This window comes from Balaenoptera musculus, chromosome 20 (assembly GCF_009873245.2).
Source record: "Balaenoptera musculus isolate JJ_BM4_2016_0621 chromosome 20, mBalMus1.pri.v3, whole genome shotgun sequence".
Lineage (NCBI taxonomy): Eukaryota > Metazoa > Chordata > Mammalia > Artiodactyla > Balaenopteridae > Balaenoptera > Balaenoptera musculus.
The window spans coordinates 21,115,258-21,130,236 of record NC_045804.1 but is presented as its reverse complement, the minus strand read 5'-3'; the positions used below and the strand labels follow the sequence as shown (position 1 = coordinate 21,130,236).

Here is a 14,979-nt window from a genome sequence, read left to right as displayed (position 1 = left end):
AAACCCACTAACCTGGTATTAAAAACCCTTCATGGGACTTTCCTGGTGGCGCAGTGGTTAAGAATCCGCCTGCCAATGCACGGGACACGGATTCCAGCCCTGGTCCGGGAAGATCCCACATGCCGCAGAGCAACTAAGCCTGTGCGCCACAACTACTGAGCCTGCGCTCTAGAGCCCGCGAGCCACAACTACTGAGCCCGTGTGCCACAAGTACTGAAGCCCACGCGCCTAGAGCCCATGCTCCGCAACAAGAGAAGCCACCGCAGTGAGAAGCCCACGCACCACACGAAGAGTAGACCCTGCTCGCCGCAACTAGAGAAAAGCCCACACGCAGCAACGAAGACTCAACAGAGCCAAAAAATAAATGAATAAATAAATAAATTTATTAAAAAAACAAAACAGAAAAAAACAACCCTTGACAATTAGGTTCCAGTCTCCCTGATCTAGGTTTGCCTCCTGCTCTTTCGGCTCACCCATTACGATCCCTGTTCTGGCCCAACCACACATGGTCACACTGTATTTCCTGCCTTTGTCCATACTGTTTTCTTCTCATTGTTGCCAGTCGACATCTTACCCATTCTTCAAAGCCCTGAGTAAATGCCACCTTCTTGAAGCTTTTTCTGATCCTAGTTGGAAAAGCTAGCGCCTTCCTTCCCTCCACACACATAAACTACTCTTAGCACAGACTGTGTTGTATGCACATCAGCCTCTTAGAATAAGTCGTAAGATACTTGAAGGCCTATTTTTTACATCTCTGTACCTCCTGGACCCTAGATCAGTGCTTTGGATAGGGCAGTAGCTCTAATTAACTACTAAATGGAACTGCGAGGGATATATTACGGAACTAGTCTAATGGACAGAGAGAGTGGATCAGGAAATTGATGTTCTGATGTTGAGCCACCCTGAAGGATCATGGGTATGTGACCAAATCATTTAATCTCTTTTTCAACTGCAATTTCTACATTTGGAAAATAAGCATATACGAAATGTATTGTCAGGATACAAGATGAGTATATTAAAGCACTCTGAGACTAAAAATGTAATTGGTTCATGTTACTATGGACGGGAACCGCTCTTCCTGGCTGTAGGCTGCACTGCTAGCTGTGGGGGACTCACCGTGCCCCTTCTGAGCGCAAACTGGATGGAGTCAAGGTCAGTGACGGGGCACCAGACCTCCGCAATCAGGCACTTCTGGGTCACATCTATGTTGCACAGGTTCAAAGTGTGGTAGATGGCCTTCATCTTCCGCACTTTGATGAACCAGACGCGGATGTTCTTAGCAGCTGCCTGCAGAACCCTCTGGCGGTGATCCTCCGTTTGATTCAGAACCTTTTGGGAGAGAAAGGAGCAGACAGGGACCCTTCTAACACCAGTCTTAGATTTCAGGATATGAAGGCAAAGAGGCACAGCTTTCTGAGAAGGGCAGGTGGGGATCTGGGTTTTTTCTTCCTCTGGCTAGAATTTTCTTTTTTTTTTTTTTGGCCAAATTATAAGAAATTAGAGTTCCAATGACTAACATTCATATTAATTTAGCTTCAAGCTGAAGCGAAACCTGAGAAAATGGTTTTTAGCTTTTCTCTCTAAATTTAATCTTACCACGAAATCCACAGCAGAACAATGTAGGTCACGGGCTTTTATCTGGCTCACGAAAGAGCAATGACCTTCCATGTGGAGCCTGTCAAAGAAGTCAGCATCACAGGCCCAGGAGCTGACCAAGCTGTCAAATCCCTACTTAAGAACAGCGAGCTGCAGAACGCCCTGAACATGAGCCAGCCTCAGGGACTGGGGGGACAGAGGCACTGCTGAACACCAGCATTTGCCTCTACCGAGAGAGGCTGCCTGCCGGGGGGAGGAGACACCACGGCCTTTAGAGGGGATTTACACCGCCACATACCACGGTCAGCACGGAGCAGATAAGGCTTGATTCTTCTGTCAGGCTTCTTTTCCCCCCAAGAAGCCTGATCCTTTGGAAACCAGTACAGAGTTCCCTCGGAGGAATCACATTGCCAAGAATAGAGTGGGAGGAAGGGCCAGGAACAAACACTTTACATTCCACTGCCTTGTTTATCACCAAATATTTAAGATTTCTATAGCAGAAGAGGGGCTAAGCCAAAATTGGGCAAGCACCCCACCATTCACACTTGCGCATGAGAATCTACCTTAAATCTCCACGTTTGTTTGAAGAGGAAAAAACTATACGTTAATCATTTTAGCTCAAGTCTCCATCATAGCTGGCTTTTCAAGTCAGTATGGGAAAGAAGTCGCCACTGCTCCCTGAGAAGCTGTCTTGGGCCGTAGAAAGTAACTTCCAGGAGAGGTTTTTTTAAAAAAAAAAAAAAAGCCATGGCATGCTAGGGAAACTCTTGTATCACTTGAGAATAAAGGAACAAAGCTACTTTCTTTCCTGGTTGTTGACAATTTCACAATTACTATTTAAACTTCTGGAAGGATGCTAAATAGACTTGCAAGCAATGTTCTATTTGCTTTTCTCTTTCCCCACCAGCCCACGCCCACACATCTCATTCCTTGGTATTCAATCCCTTTTAAAATTTTACTTCACACAGTTTGGTGTTTTAAAAATCAGATTCTAGTCATTTATAACGACTAGTGCACATGCTCTTCAAAATCTACCACAAGCCTACCTCATAAGGCGGGGGTAGAACAGTCCTAGAGCCCAGAATGTGCTAGTATGGCTTCTCACCCACCAGCAGTTCTAAAAAATCTCTTCCCTTGGTTAAACAGGTAAGTGTATCTGAAAGGAGCTGGCAACAGGTCAAGTCGGTGGGTCATGTACAAAGGGGGTCGGAGGAAAAGATGAGAAAGGATGCTGAAATGGAAGTTACAACGTATCTCTTGACAATTTGCCACTGCTGGAAAGAACTGCCTTTGGGATTAAGTATGTTTACTAATGTTTCAAGGGGGCAATCATCACATCCTTTCAATAGGGAACAAAGCTCCAACTGGGCACCCTTTTCCATCCATGTGTGCATAAATCACGACTCCCTACTTAGAACCCCGTGACAACCATGGTGTGTGCAAACCACACACACTGCAATTTGGTAAACGTTTCTTCTTGGGTACAAGACTTATACCAGGACTCACTGGCTAGACTCTGTGGTTCAGATTCAAGGTGACCAGAAGGATACACACCAAGCTGTTAAGAGTGGCTGCTCTGGAGACAGTGTGTGTGAGGCAGAATTGACTTGATATGTACTCCTATGTTATTTGATTTTTTTCTTAACTAAGCATACTTTACTATAGAAATATCTCAGACTCATGAGGAGGGGGACTGAATACTCTAGGCAACAACGATTTCAGATGCATAGCACCCCTGTCTTATTTGAAGATGATTCATGCCATTTTTAAGTCATTCCCCATGAGAGCTGGGGAAAAGTTTCAGGGAATGAATTAAAAATAGCAAAAAAAGAAATGTATCCTGGGCTGCTGCAGGTGCCTAAAAAACTAACTGTTCGTGTTTCAAGGAAGAAGAATGGTCTTCTACTGTAGTATTTCACAAAAACAAATTCCCTCCAGGCCTCTGTGTACCATTTGGAGATCGTCAATCCTGGTATTAACTCCAGAAGCCATCTCCTTCCTCTCCTGTGGCGTCTCAGGACAGGGATAGAGTGAGGCCCGGAACCTGGAATGTGCAGACACAGCCTGAGAAACACTGAAATTCCTTAACGTAGCCAATTTAAGTAATCTCAGAAAGTAATGTTAACTTACTAGAAGGACCCAAACCGGATTAGTTCAGACTGATGCACTAATCAATAATAATTATTTATGGGAAGGAGCCTACAGATAGAGCAGCAACATTTGAACTGTTTTGACATTCTGTGTAGCTATTAAATTCCTTTAGATTAAAAAAAAAAAAAAAAAGAAACGGTGATACAAATTACATTATAAATTGCTGGAGAAAAATGGCGTGGAAAAAAGATCTCATGGGCAGAATTTCAGAAGAGTTTAAGGGCACAGTGCCTATGGTACACTGCTAGGTATGAAGACCCATTGTCCCAGAACAATGTAGAATTTATAAATCATGAGTCCTAATTACTTTTTCTAAGAAAAGGAAATTGTGATTTTGACAGCCTAAAAAAATAAACTTAGGCCATTTCTCATTGTTTAAAATAACCTTAACATTATTAAAAGATATATTCACCGTGTCAAGGTGGACTAACAGGGTTTGTGTTTCTCTATTCTCTAGGCTTAACAATAGTTAGGTGGCTTGCATGCACCCTTGGGGGAGGCACCTTCCTCTTACCCTTCACAGATCTTCTTGACTCTGTTTTTCAGCTGATCGCCTTGGAAGAAAATGATGAACACAGACTTGTGCACGTAGTCTCCCTAGGCCCCAAACCAAAAACCAAGAATTCAGACTTATAATCCAGAAGAAAACTTCTTAAGTAACTTACTTTCTTGGTGATATAGAAACAACTGGAATCTTTTAAGGGTATGGCAACTGTGTATTTTAACCATTATCCTCAATCCATTTCTTAAGCTCCACTACGAGAACATTTGCCCTGTAATCTCTGATTCGCAAAAATCTTTCTGTACTTGTTTTTCAACTCAACCAGGAGACTGACACGGATGCAAAGATGATTCTCTTCTTAGCAGAATTTAGCCCTACTTACCAATTCAACTTTAAACTGAATAAATCTTATATTGCCTAAATGACGTAAGTACAGAGAAGAGGAAAGAGAAGGAAGCCATTCCTGCCTATTCCCATGCTTAGAAACTCCAGATAAAGGGGACTGAATAACTACAAGGAGCTGAGTAGTTGGGAAGAATGTTGATGTAGAATCTCATGATTCATGCCAATTTACACCTTAGGGGGCAGGGAGGAAGGCAATCCATTCCAAATACCAAGTTTATACCTGAAGTATGAGGCAAAGGCTAGAAGGAAAGATCAGGAAAATAAGCTATAGTGGGTGTCAGCCAGGATTGTCTCTGGTTGCCTGTATTTTCTCCTATTCCTATAGAGCTTTTATTACAGGAAAACAAACAAAATTATAGAAGGATAAAGAGGGAAGAAGAGTGAAGGAGTGAAGAAAGTAAGGCTCAAGAGTCTGAAATTCCTAAGTTCTCTAGGAATAAACTGGAGCACATTCTTTGTGCAGCTGCTCTGCTGTAGATATCCAGACCCTCCCTTACTCGATTTATTGATAAAATAATGTTTCTGTTGTCCAGGAACTTGGCTGAATATTCCTGAGAACAGCTCCACACTAGGTGTGATTGCTGACTACAATGTCTCTACAACCCAAGGACAGCCTTCAGTAAGACTATAACACTGCTCCTCAGTGTAAGGAGACACTCACCGTAACCTAAGTGTCACCACACTCCTACTCGGTACCGAGGAGAAGATCCATTTACCAGGATCATTTCTAGTTGTATGACCCACCGACTCTGAGAAGCCTCATAATTCAACCTCTCTTCTTAGGTAGAAAAAAGAATACTAATTTAAGAAACCCAAAAGACACTTGAGAACATAAAAACCAACTCCAGGTTTCTAAATAATACTAATACCAAAGTGAAATAAATTTTTTGCAGAACATTTAATCTTCTTTGCTTGTCACCCCTGAAATTAGGACTCACCATTCTAAATGTAGGTTTATGCTAAGAACTCTGTCCCATTATGTCAAATGCCAAGATGCTAAGCTATTCCTACTTTCCAAAGCATTGGGTGGGGAAGATCATCCCATCTTGTACAATATAAATCTTTAAACTAAGTTCCTAAAACTCCCAACAAACAAGTAGACAAAAAACCTTACCAATTAAAGTTTCATCAACTTATAAAGATCACAGTTTAGGAAATCTCTCCTCTTTTTACATATAGATGTTACCAGACTTGGAACTAGATGTCTTGCTTTAAGTTAATTTTCATAGAAAGTTAAATTTCTTTTGGTCCCAGATAAGTAACAGAAAACATATAAAGCTAAAGTTTAAAATAACTGGAAAAAACATACTTCTAATCAAAATAATACCTACATGGGTAAAGCTTGAAAATATATATGTACATGTCACATATACATTGTATGTACACATATGATGGAGGTAAAGAGGAAAAGAGCAGTCCTTCAAATTCATAGATCAAAGCAGAGTAAACCTAAGGGCTCCTCCATGGGAGGGTCAGATTCAGGTGGCACCTGCTGCATTACTACTCTGAGCTCCCTTTACAAGACCTACTCCATGAGATGCAATTTCCTTGTCTTACAGTCACAGGATCCTCCAGGGGGTTCTCGATTTCAGCCTGCCGCAGGAACACATTCCCCCGGCACACCCGCCAAAGCATGCGCTCAAAAGTAGGGATGCGCTCCCGGTTAATCACACCAGCCACGAAGCTGTGGGGAGAAGAGCCAGATTGGGAACTATTCCACGCCACGGTATGGGAGGAAAGTGAGAGCAGGGGGCAAAGACGCCAAACAGGAGGATATGCATTGCTATGTCAAAAGGGCTGCCAAAGTCTGATTCCTGGACTCAGCAGAGGGTTCACAGAACAACTCAGGAACCGAATCCAAAGCGACTCAGCAACATTTCGCAATGGGTTCAGAAGAGAGGGCATCCTGGAAGCAGTGAATGCCCAGCCTCACTGCTCTTTTGAAAAGCAAAAATGAACATGACCCCACTGAGTACAGAGGATTGAAGTGGTACATACCCAAGTCTTAAAGGCGTGCCTCTTCCCATCTCACTTGGCTCCAAGAGGGATGAGGATTCTTCCAACAGGTCTGGATCCGCCATCTGCTGATGATGCAATTCAGCCTGAATTCACAAATCAATTAATATCTAATGAAAATAGTTAGTGGCATGCAGGGAACGAGGAACCAGGAGATAAGTTCAGAAAATAAAGATGAAAAAAAAAAAAAAACAAAAAACACCAAAAGAGAAGACATACCTACAAAAAGAAGACAGAAAGAACAGGGGAAGAAAACAAACGAAAGAAACAAGAGGTAAAGGAAGCAGAATTGCCCCAGTAAAGCATCTGGGGAAATGGTTTTAGAAATAAGGAATAAAGGAAAAAACATTAAATGATGGTAACACCTGTATAAATCTGTTACTTGGTGGAAACCATTTTTTCTCTTATGTTTCCCTGAATGAGCCATGAAAGTACCAAGAAATACCTTTGCATATGGATAGGAGCTGAAGTGTTTCTTCCTTTTGAGCAAAAACAAGGCAGCTCTGCAGATACATTCAACACTAACTTTCCAGGCAGCTACAAGCTAGAATTTTCTCTGGGTAAGAATGCAAAAGATGGAGACTCTCTTTCTAAGGAAGAAAGCAAGGCGTTGTCACCGTCTTGAACAGGAGAAAGATAGAAGGGGCATCTCCAGATTTCTAAGTCTTCTATGCTCTTAAAAATTCAGAACATGAGAACTTTCAGCATGACCACTGTAAAAAATGCTCCAAACCATGGGATTTAAAGAGTATTTCTTTGTCCAAAAGGATAAGAAGCACAACAGCTGGGCAGGCATGAGCCTCCATTGCATCAATAAAGGGAAGGAAAAGTGAAAACATATCTGAATGTCCTAGTTTCTGACCAGGAATCTAGGAATATTAAAAAGTTCACGTAGGCTTTACAGTTTAAGGATTCTTGAGAACATAGCTTAAGCCAACAATCTAAATCAAGTGAAGAAAAAGTGACAGACAATAAGCCAATATAGAGCACGTGGACTAGTTTGATTGTTTAGATTTAAAATGATTTCCACCATGACAGTTTATACAATAAAATGAAGGAGGAGCAGGACCTTCTCAGATGTAGGTCTACATTTCCTAGCCTCTCTCTTCATAATACATCTTACCACCTTTCCTCTCATCAGGAAGGAGAAGCTACCCTAAAAAATGAAGGCCAACTGACTTCGCTGACTGACCTCCCCAACTTCAATATCCATGCACTACGTGTTTGACCAAAGACTAGAAGTAAGCCAGAATAATCTTCCTTTTCAAAAGCAAAACTAAACAAAAAATCAGGAGAATTTTTCTCTATCATTTTCACTCTAAATTTCAATTTGATTCTATTTCTGTCAACCCCACTATCAAAAAAAATGCCACGTGGGAACCCCTCTTGATGAAGTCATAGGACCATAAATGTAAAGTCAAAGGGTGGGGGGGTGGGGAACTGAGTATAAACCAGATGATAAGTCTGAAAGTCTAAACAAGTGAAAGCAATTGTTTGGGAAGTAAATTCTAGAAGCAGGATCTACTCTCAACAACCAAAAGGAAAAAAAAAAAAAAAAAAGGAAGGATAGGCACTGGGTACACCAGAAGTGCAGAGAAATACTGTCATGAGATTTGGAAAACTTTAAGATGAGATAATGGGGGCACAGGTTACCACTTGCTCTCAAATGGAAGCTTAGGGGGCTCTTTTTGTTTCTACTTAAAATCAGATCATCTGACTGCAAGCCACAGGCAACTTGTTTTGAGGATCCAGGTGACTACTGCATTTCAACTTGCTCTTAGGGTGTCCCTTGCCAAAAACCAGTGAAACTGACTACTACCCACAAGCCTCCTGTCTACTTCCCTACATGATTCACAAGACCTGGTTTACGTAAACCATAAAGATCAGACTCGGTGCAAACATATGTGCTCTAAAGGGGAAAACTGATGGAACAGCAAGTAGTGTTTAGCAACTAGACTACTCCAAAGAGTATATCCAGAATTCTCTGGGAATTAAAAAAACCAAAAAAACCCAGCAGAATTAAAATTAAATAGAAATTTGCAATAATATTCTAATTAATAATTTCACTATTTCATACTTAAGAATCCTAAGTCTTAGAGAGGAAAGTTAAAATTTTTCAAATGAAATAATTGTGCCTGATGAGAAACTAGATGTCCACAACCAATAACTGAGGGCCTTTAAAGCAATATTGAAAACCATGTTATCAAGTATCTAAATACTAATCTGGGTTCTCTAATAAAAGTACTGCCAAGGTTCTTCTAAATTACTTGCTATGCCCTCTGATTTACCCCTTCCCCCAATCAGAATACTAAAACCATGCCTTGAAAAAGGAAGTAGCAGAACTTCAGTAATTCTATTTCTACACTTCAGTATAAGCAGCACATCCAGTTCAAGCTACATTACCAAGAGCAAACACTTCCGTTTCCATCTACATTGAGAAAGAAATTACATTTCTTCACCTAAGGTATTCACTCGAGCCCCAAAGGAGATGGCAGATGGGAAAGAAAAGTAAAGAAAGCAGATGGATGGAAAACTCAGAAGGAAAGGAAGGCAGGGATCTGCATGCCATTAACCATTACTTTTCCAGTCTTCTTTACGCTCTCATATGTTATGGTGCTTATGGTAAAAGATGCAGAGAAATCTCTCCAGCTCTTACAGTTCTTCATAAGCAAGAAGACTGAGAAAAGGATAATCATTAACAAGTCATTTTAAATGCTCTGGATAAGAAATGGCTAAATCAAATTTGTAATTATTGTAAATCATAAGAATATTCAATATATGTTTACTTCTCCCTTTCTACACACTTGGCCAATCATAACCCCTATGCCTGGAGATGCAAAGAATCATCTTCTGATTTAGCCATTTTCTGCTAACTCATTATTGTAAATTACTGATCATATTCACCAAATTACATTAAAAAGAAGGGTTTAAAATTGGTAGTGTTTCAGGCCATTTGCAAACACTATCATCTCAGGCATGGAAGAAAGTCTCATGAAATTCTACATCTCTGAGATCTGAGGGCCCCAAGTTTCCTTATCTCTTGCATTAAGTAAAGCGTGCGCTCGCATGTGCAGACGTGCTTAACTCTGTGAGGCCTTGTCTCCTATCATGGCAGTGACAGCTGAGACTGCTGTATGGCCACAGCAGGGCAGGGGCTAGTGAAAGGGACCTGGCTGAGACTAAGAGCTAATGGTAAGAGTGGGCAAGACACCGACTGGGCACTAGCAGAGAAAAGGAGGAGTGGTGCTTGCCAGAAGACGCCTCACAGGGGAGTGGCAGGGACTGATGACGAAAGCAACAGAAGAACCGCTCACAGCCAAGGCCTCGTGCTCAAAAGTACTTCCAGAGATTCAAAACAAATGTTCTGCATGAGTAGGAGGGGGAAAACAATGCAAAACGGATAGGGCGTGAAGGTCATGTCTGCCTTCTCAGGATGGGTATTTCATGTTTAGACCTATTAATCACAAAGAAAATTCCTAAACCCATAGCTACAATTTAAAAATCTTATATCATCTTTCCAAGTGGTTCCTCTTATTTTTTAAAAAAATTTTTATTGGAGTATAGTTGATTTACAATGTTGTGTTAGTTTCTGCTGTACAGCAAAGTGTATCAGTTATACACATACATGTATCCACTCTTTTTAAGATTCTTTTCCCATACAGGTCATTACAGAGTACTGAGAAGAGTTCCCTGTGCAATACAGTAGGTCCTTATTAGTTATCTATTTTATATATCCTCTTATTTTGTCTTTACTATTTTTTTAATTACAAAATTAACAGTTTAAAAAACTATTTCCATTAAGGGAGTCCATTTGTCAGTCTTTATTCAGAATTTCTACCAGAATGAACTAGACTAGGAAGCCTATCCCAATCCTTAAACTCAGGAGGTTATGAAAAACATTTTCATACATCTCAGCAAAAACCCGGCAGTAAACTAAAGTCTATATCAAAAGGGAAAGAAAGAGGGGAGAGGGTAAAAGAATTAAGTCCCAAATAATGATAAAAGTAACTGAGCTTTGACCTTGAGGCCAGATTTACTTTGGATCTGTGGGCAGCAGCTCGGACATGTATAGAAAAGCACACATCTGTGTGCATAGGGAGGCACTGTGTTCAGGGATGTTTCCTGATACGAGTAAGTGACATATTCCTTGAACACAGGGACCATGTCTTACCCATCTTATGCTTTACAAACAGTAGGTGCTCCTCAAATGCTCTGTGAATTAATGAGTATAAACACAATAATGTTTTCACAGTGAGTACACTGGAATTCCAGATTATTTGTTCATCAAAAGCATTGGGCATAAGTGGCCATGCCTGTTGCAAAAGACCTGAAACACCTGGAAAGAGTTAATCACACCGTCCCACACCCTTTAATGTGATATCGGGGACTGGTGAAAGAAGTTACCATCAGTCTCAAAATTCTCAACTCAGTGAGCAAACTGAATATTCACACCAACCCTCTCCTGGTATGTAGCCAGATCCTGATTCTCAGGAAGACTGGGCAATTAAATTCCTATGAGCTTTTCTCCTTTCCCTGGCTCCAACAGAGCCTTTTAATTAGCATGGCTTCTCTGAGTCAAATCCTTAGTTACTAAGGAATGTATCACATTTCAGCTGACTTTCTCTAGCCCCGTGGTTCTCACACTAGCATGCTTCAGAATCACCTTGTGAAAACAGACTGCTGGGCTGGGTACCACCCTCAGAGTTTCTGATTGAAAAAGTCTCACGTGAGGACTGAAAATTTGTATTCTGACAAGTTCCCAGGTGAGGCTGACGTTGCTAGTTGGCAACCCCCTGCTCCAGGCTAGAGAACTAGTGAGAGTTATTCTTTCCTCAAAAGACAGAAATTAAAAGTAAAACTGAGGACATATAAGATGCTAACTAAAATGGGCCTTCTATTTTTCAAAAGCTTTGCTAATTTTTGTTGTTGTTGAGCAAAGGAAATAAAGAACTTAGGGGAAGGTACACTGAAGAGTGACTGCGACAATCTCTGAAATGTCTGATGTTGTTAATCTGGTGGCAAAGACGCCTACTGAAAAGAGAGTTACCCTTATTTTAGGCCATCAGAAAAAGCATGTCCAGGCTGAAAGCTAAGACTCCTCCCCAGGTTTAATTAGGAGAAGGAAGCCTTCTGAAAGCCTTATTCCAATCCTTTCCATGGGATCACCTCAGCAAGCTGTCACCTGGCAACTTAGTCACCTACATTTTTAATCCAGGAACTTATTAACATTTTTTCCCTACAAGGTAATAAAGTTGAGTTTATATGAAAATCCAGGAATTTCAAACAGGCATCCTACCAATTTTCCAAACAACATAAAGAAAAGCTCTTGAATAATTAAGTGTGATGTGCAATCTGGAGTACTTAAAAATGTGCTCAAAGGTTGACAAGCAAACATAGAGGATAAAAATTAAAATTTAACGATAAAAGGTTTGGAGATTAAACCTTTGTTATAATTTCATGTTTAACTGTTTCCTGTTGCTTCAACTTTAAGCATATACTTACCTTAAAATGTAAAAATTTCATCTAACTATGTTTACACAACTACTTTAGGGTTCCTTTCCCCATCTTGAGATGAAAAATTGCTGAAAATGCAAAAATATACAAAACCATGGCTGGCTGTGTACTGCATGAAAAATGGAACATAATCTGACATTTCTTCAACTAAAACAGGGTGTAGAAATGGTATTGCTTTCAAACTAGCAAATTAAAATAATTATTGGAATAAAAATATGGCCCACTTGTGCTGGTGTAATATCAGCTGCTCAAATATTAAAAGAAACAATAGTCTGACCTCATCGAAAAACTGCTGAGTTTTGCGAAGTATAAATTTTAATTCAGTCAGTTCCAGGAAATTTCTCTTCAGAGCTTCCTGGTTTGTGTTGATTTCCTTCAGTTCATTTTCAATCTTCTCAAAATTGGCCTACAGAAACAACAACAACAACAAAAAAACCAATTTACTCAAAGGAAGCTCAAAATGCTTGCTCTGAAAGACAGATGAATTCATCCATCCCAGGGAACGCTCGCCACCCACACGGTTCAAAGGTATCTTTGAACAACACAGCAAGTACCGGTCAGCCCTCCGTATCCTTGGGTTCCATACCTGCGGATTCAACTAACCATGGTTCGAAAATATTTGGGGAAAAAAATTTTCCAGAAGGTTCCAAAGAGCAAAACTTGAATCTGCTGCCCACCAGCAACTATTTACCCAGCATCTACATTGTATTTACAACTACTTACATAGCATTTACATTGTATTAGGTATTATAAGTAATCCAGAGATGATTTAAAGTATACGAGAGGATGTGCATAGGTTATATGCAAATACTACAGCTATTTTATATAAGGGACTTGAGCATCGGCAGATTTTGGTATCCGAGGGAAGGCCTGGAACCAATCCCCCTCAGATACTGAGGGACAACTGTATTGTGTTTTTACCAGGGCAATTTTCTTTATGAAAACTTTTTTGCTTAAAACCGTCTTTGTCTATAGATTCTGTTGTACACTTGGTTAAATTCCTCAGGGGACTTCGGATAGATAAAATAATTATTGAAAAGTTAATGAAAGGCTATTCATTTAGTCTATGAGGTTAATAAATTACTGGATAAATTAACATTGATCCAATAAAGTTTCAATAAGCCAATAAACATTTATTTAGTCACATGCGATAGTATTTGAGATACCACAGTGTTTTTTATACCATAAAAAAGCAAATTCATTTTAATCCCATCCACAAGAAACTTGCAATCAATAGACAATGCTGTTGCAATCAACAGACAAGGACAGCAAGAATTATTCTACTCTCCAACTACTCAGGAAATTACTTTATGCATTTAAATAGAAAGAAACTTATCTGGCTTCCTCAGAAGAATTGTTTACCTCTAAGTCAATCATGTCCCGGGGGAAGGGCACCTCTGGGTTTTCGCCAGTGTCCATAATTGGGATATTGGCTTTCCTTATCTCTTTCTCAACAAATCCTAGAACGACAGAATCAAAACATTCATGTCTAGCTGCACATGTCTGGAATTGCCAATACTTGAGGAAAGGGCTTCCCTGGTGGCGCAGTGGTTGAGAATCTGCCTGCTAATGCAGGGGACACGGGTTTGAGCCCTGGTCTGGGAGGATCCCACATGCCGCGGAGCAACTAGGCCCGTGAGCCACAACTACTGAGCCTGCGCGTCTGGAGCCTGTGCTCGGCAACAAGAGAGGCCGCGATAGTGAGAGGCCCGCGCACCGTGATGAAGAGTGGCCCCCGCTTGCCGCAACTAGAGGAAGCCCTCGCACAGAAACGAAGACCCAACACAGCCAAAAAAAAAAAAAATACTTGAGGAAAAAAATAATAAGACCCCAAACCTGGCTAAAAAGAGCTTCGTTCTAAGAAAGCCACTTTTACATAAAAAAGGCAGATCGTGTAAATCCTTTTTTCTCCACATTCCTCTTCCTCCTACCCTAGGTCTCTAAAGCATAGCTACCCCAAACTGGCTTATCATCCCACTACTGTCTTCTTTCCCTCTTCTGATATTAAAACTGGTCCTCATCTGTGTCAGCTCTCTACCCTTTGTGACTTCTACTGTATGACGGTTCTGGTCACAGATACTGTTGGCAGAGAAGAGCCACAGAAGAGTGCGATTCAGTAGAATATTTGAAACTTAGCACACTAGTGAGACAACTCCAGCCTACATGGGTTTCATTAAATGTGAAAACAGGTCAGTTTTGACTTAAAAAATACAGAAAACAACGCACAGAATAAGGCCCCAAAACACCAGAAGAGAAAAGTGTTTCAGGTGATAACTACTGACTTAGTTTTTAGCACGGGGACTAAATTCACCTAACAGCTAACTGAAAGCTGGCATAGTATAGTAGCAAGATCTTGGATTTTGAAGACAGACAACCTGGATTCAAACACTGATCCCATCATGACAGCTTACGTTCTTGGGCAAGTCACTTAACCTCTCTGATCTTTGGTTTCTTTGTTTACTAAATATGGGTACTTAATCACCCATCTTGAAGGAATGTTGTGGGGAATGAACAAAATAAAGTATATGAACACCCTAACGCTCAACAGGACCTTAATAAATGTTAGATTCTTCCCTCATAAATAGCTCAAATTAAAATGTGGCTATGCTGAGATCTAAAATTGATGGTGCTCTGGGTCCTACCTCTCAGAATTCTACAGTGTAGTACTGCCATAAAACCCTTCCCATAAAAAAACAACCAGTATTTTTCAGCTTGCAGCCTTGTCATCTCAAACAAAGTTTCTATTAAGCACCACCTAGCCCAAACACCACACGTCTACTCATGCACAAGAAATT

The 14,979-nt window shown here is 40.6% G+C and overlaps 1 protein-coding gene across 8 annotated transcripts in view; it reads right to left on the bottom strand.

Annotated features, from left to right (window-relative positions):
* ATP6V0A1 (ATPase H+ transporting V0 subunit a1) overlaps positions 1 to 14,979 on the bottom strand; it is a 56,863-nt gene that overhangs the window by 26,833 nt on the left and 15,051 nt on the right. For 4 of the 8 annotated variants that reach the window (XM_036837341.1, XM_036837342.1, XM_036837337.1 and 1 more), the window contains exons 4-10: positions 13,547 to 13,644; positions 12,462 to 12,590; positions 6,653 to 6,756; positions 6,212 to 6,338; positions 4,262 to 4,344; positions 3,547 to 3,640; positions 1,117 to 1,329 (exon numbers count right to left, since the gene is read on the bottom strand). In XM_036837341.1, coding sequence (XP_036693236.1) covers positions 1,117 to 1,329; positions 3,547 to 3,640; positions 4,262 to 4,344; positions 6,212 to 6,338; positions 6,653 to 6,756; positions 12,462 to 12,590; positions 13,547 to 13,644 — 848 coding nt within the window. The remainder of the gene's footprint in view (positions 1 to 1,116; positions 1,330 to 3,546; positions 3,641 to 4,261; positions 4,345 to 6,211; positions 6,339 to 6,652; positions 6,757 to 12,461; positions 12,591 to 13,546; positions 13,645 to 14,979) is intronic. The other 4 variants (XM_036837344.1, XM_036837345.1, XM_036837339.1 and 1 more) reach the window with 1 other exon arrangement.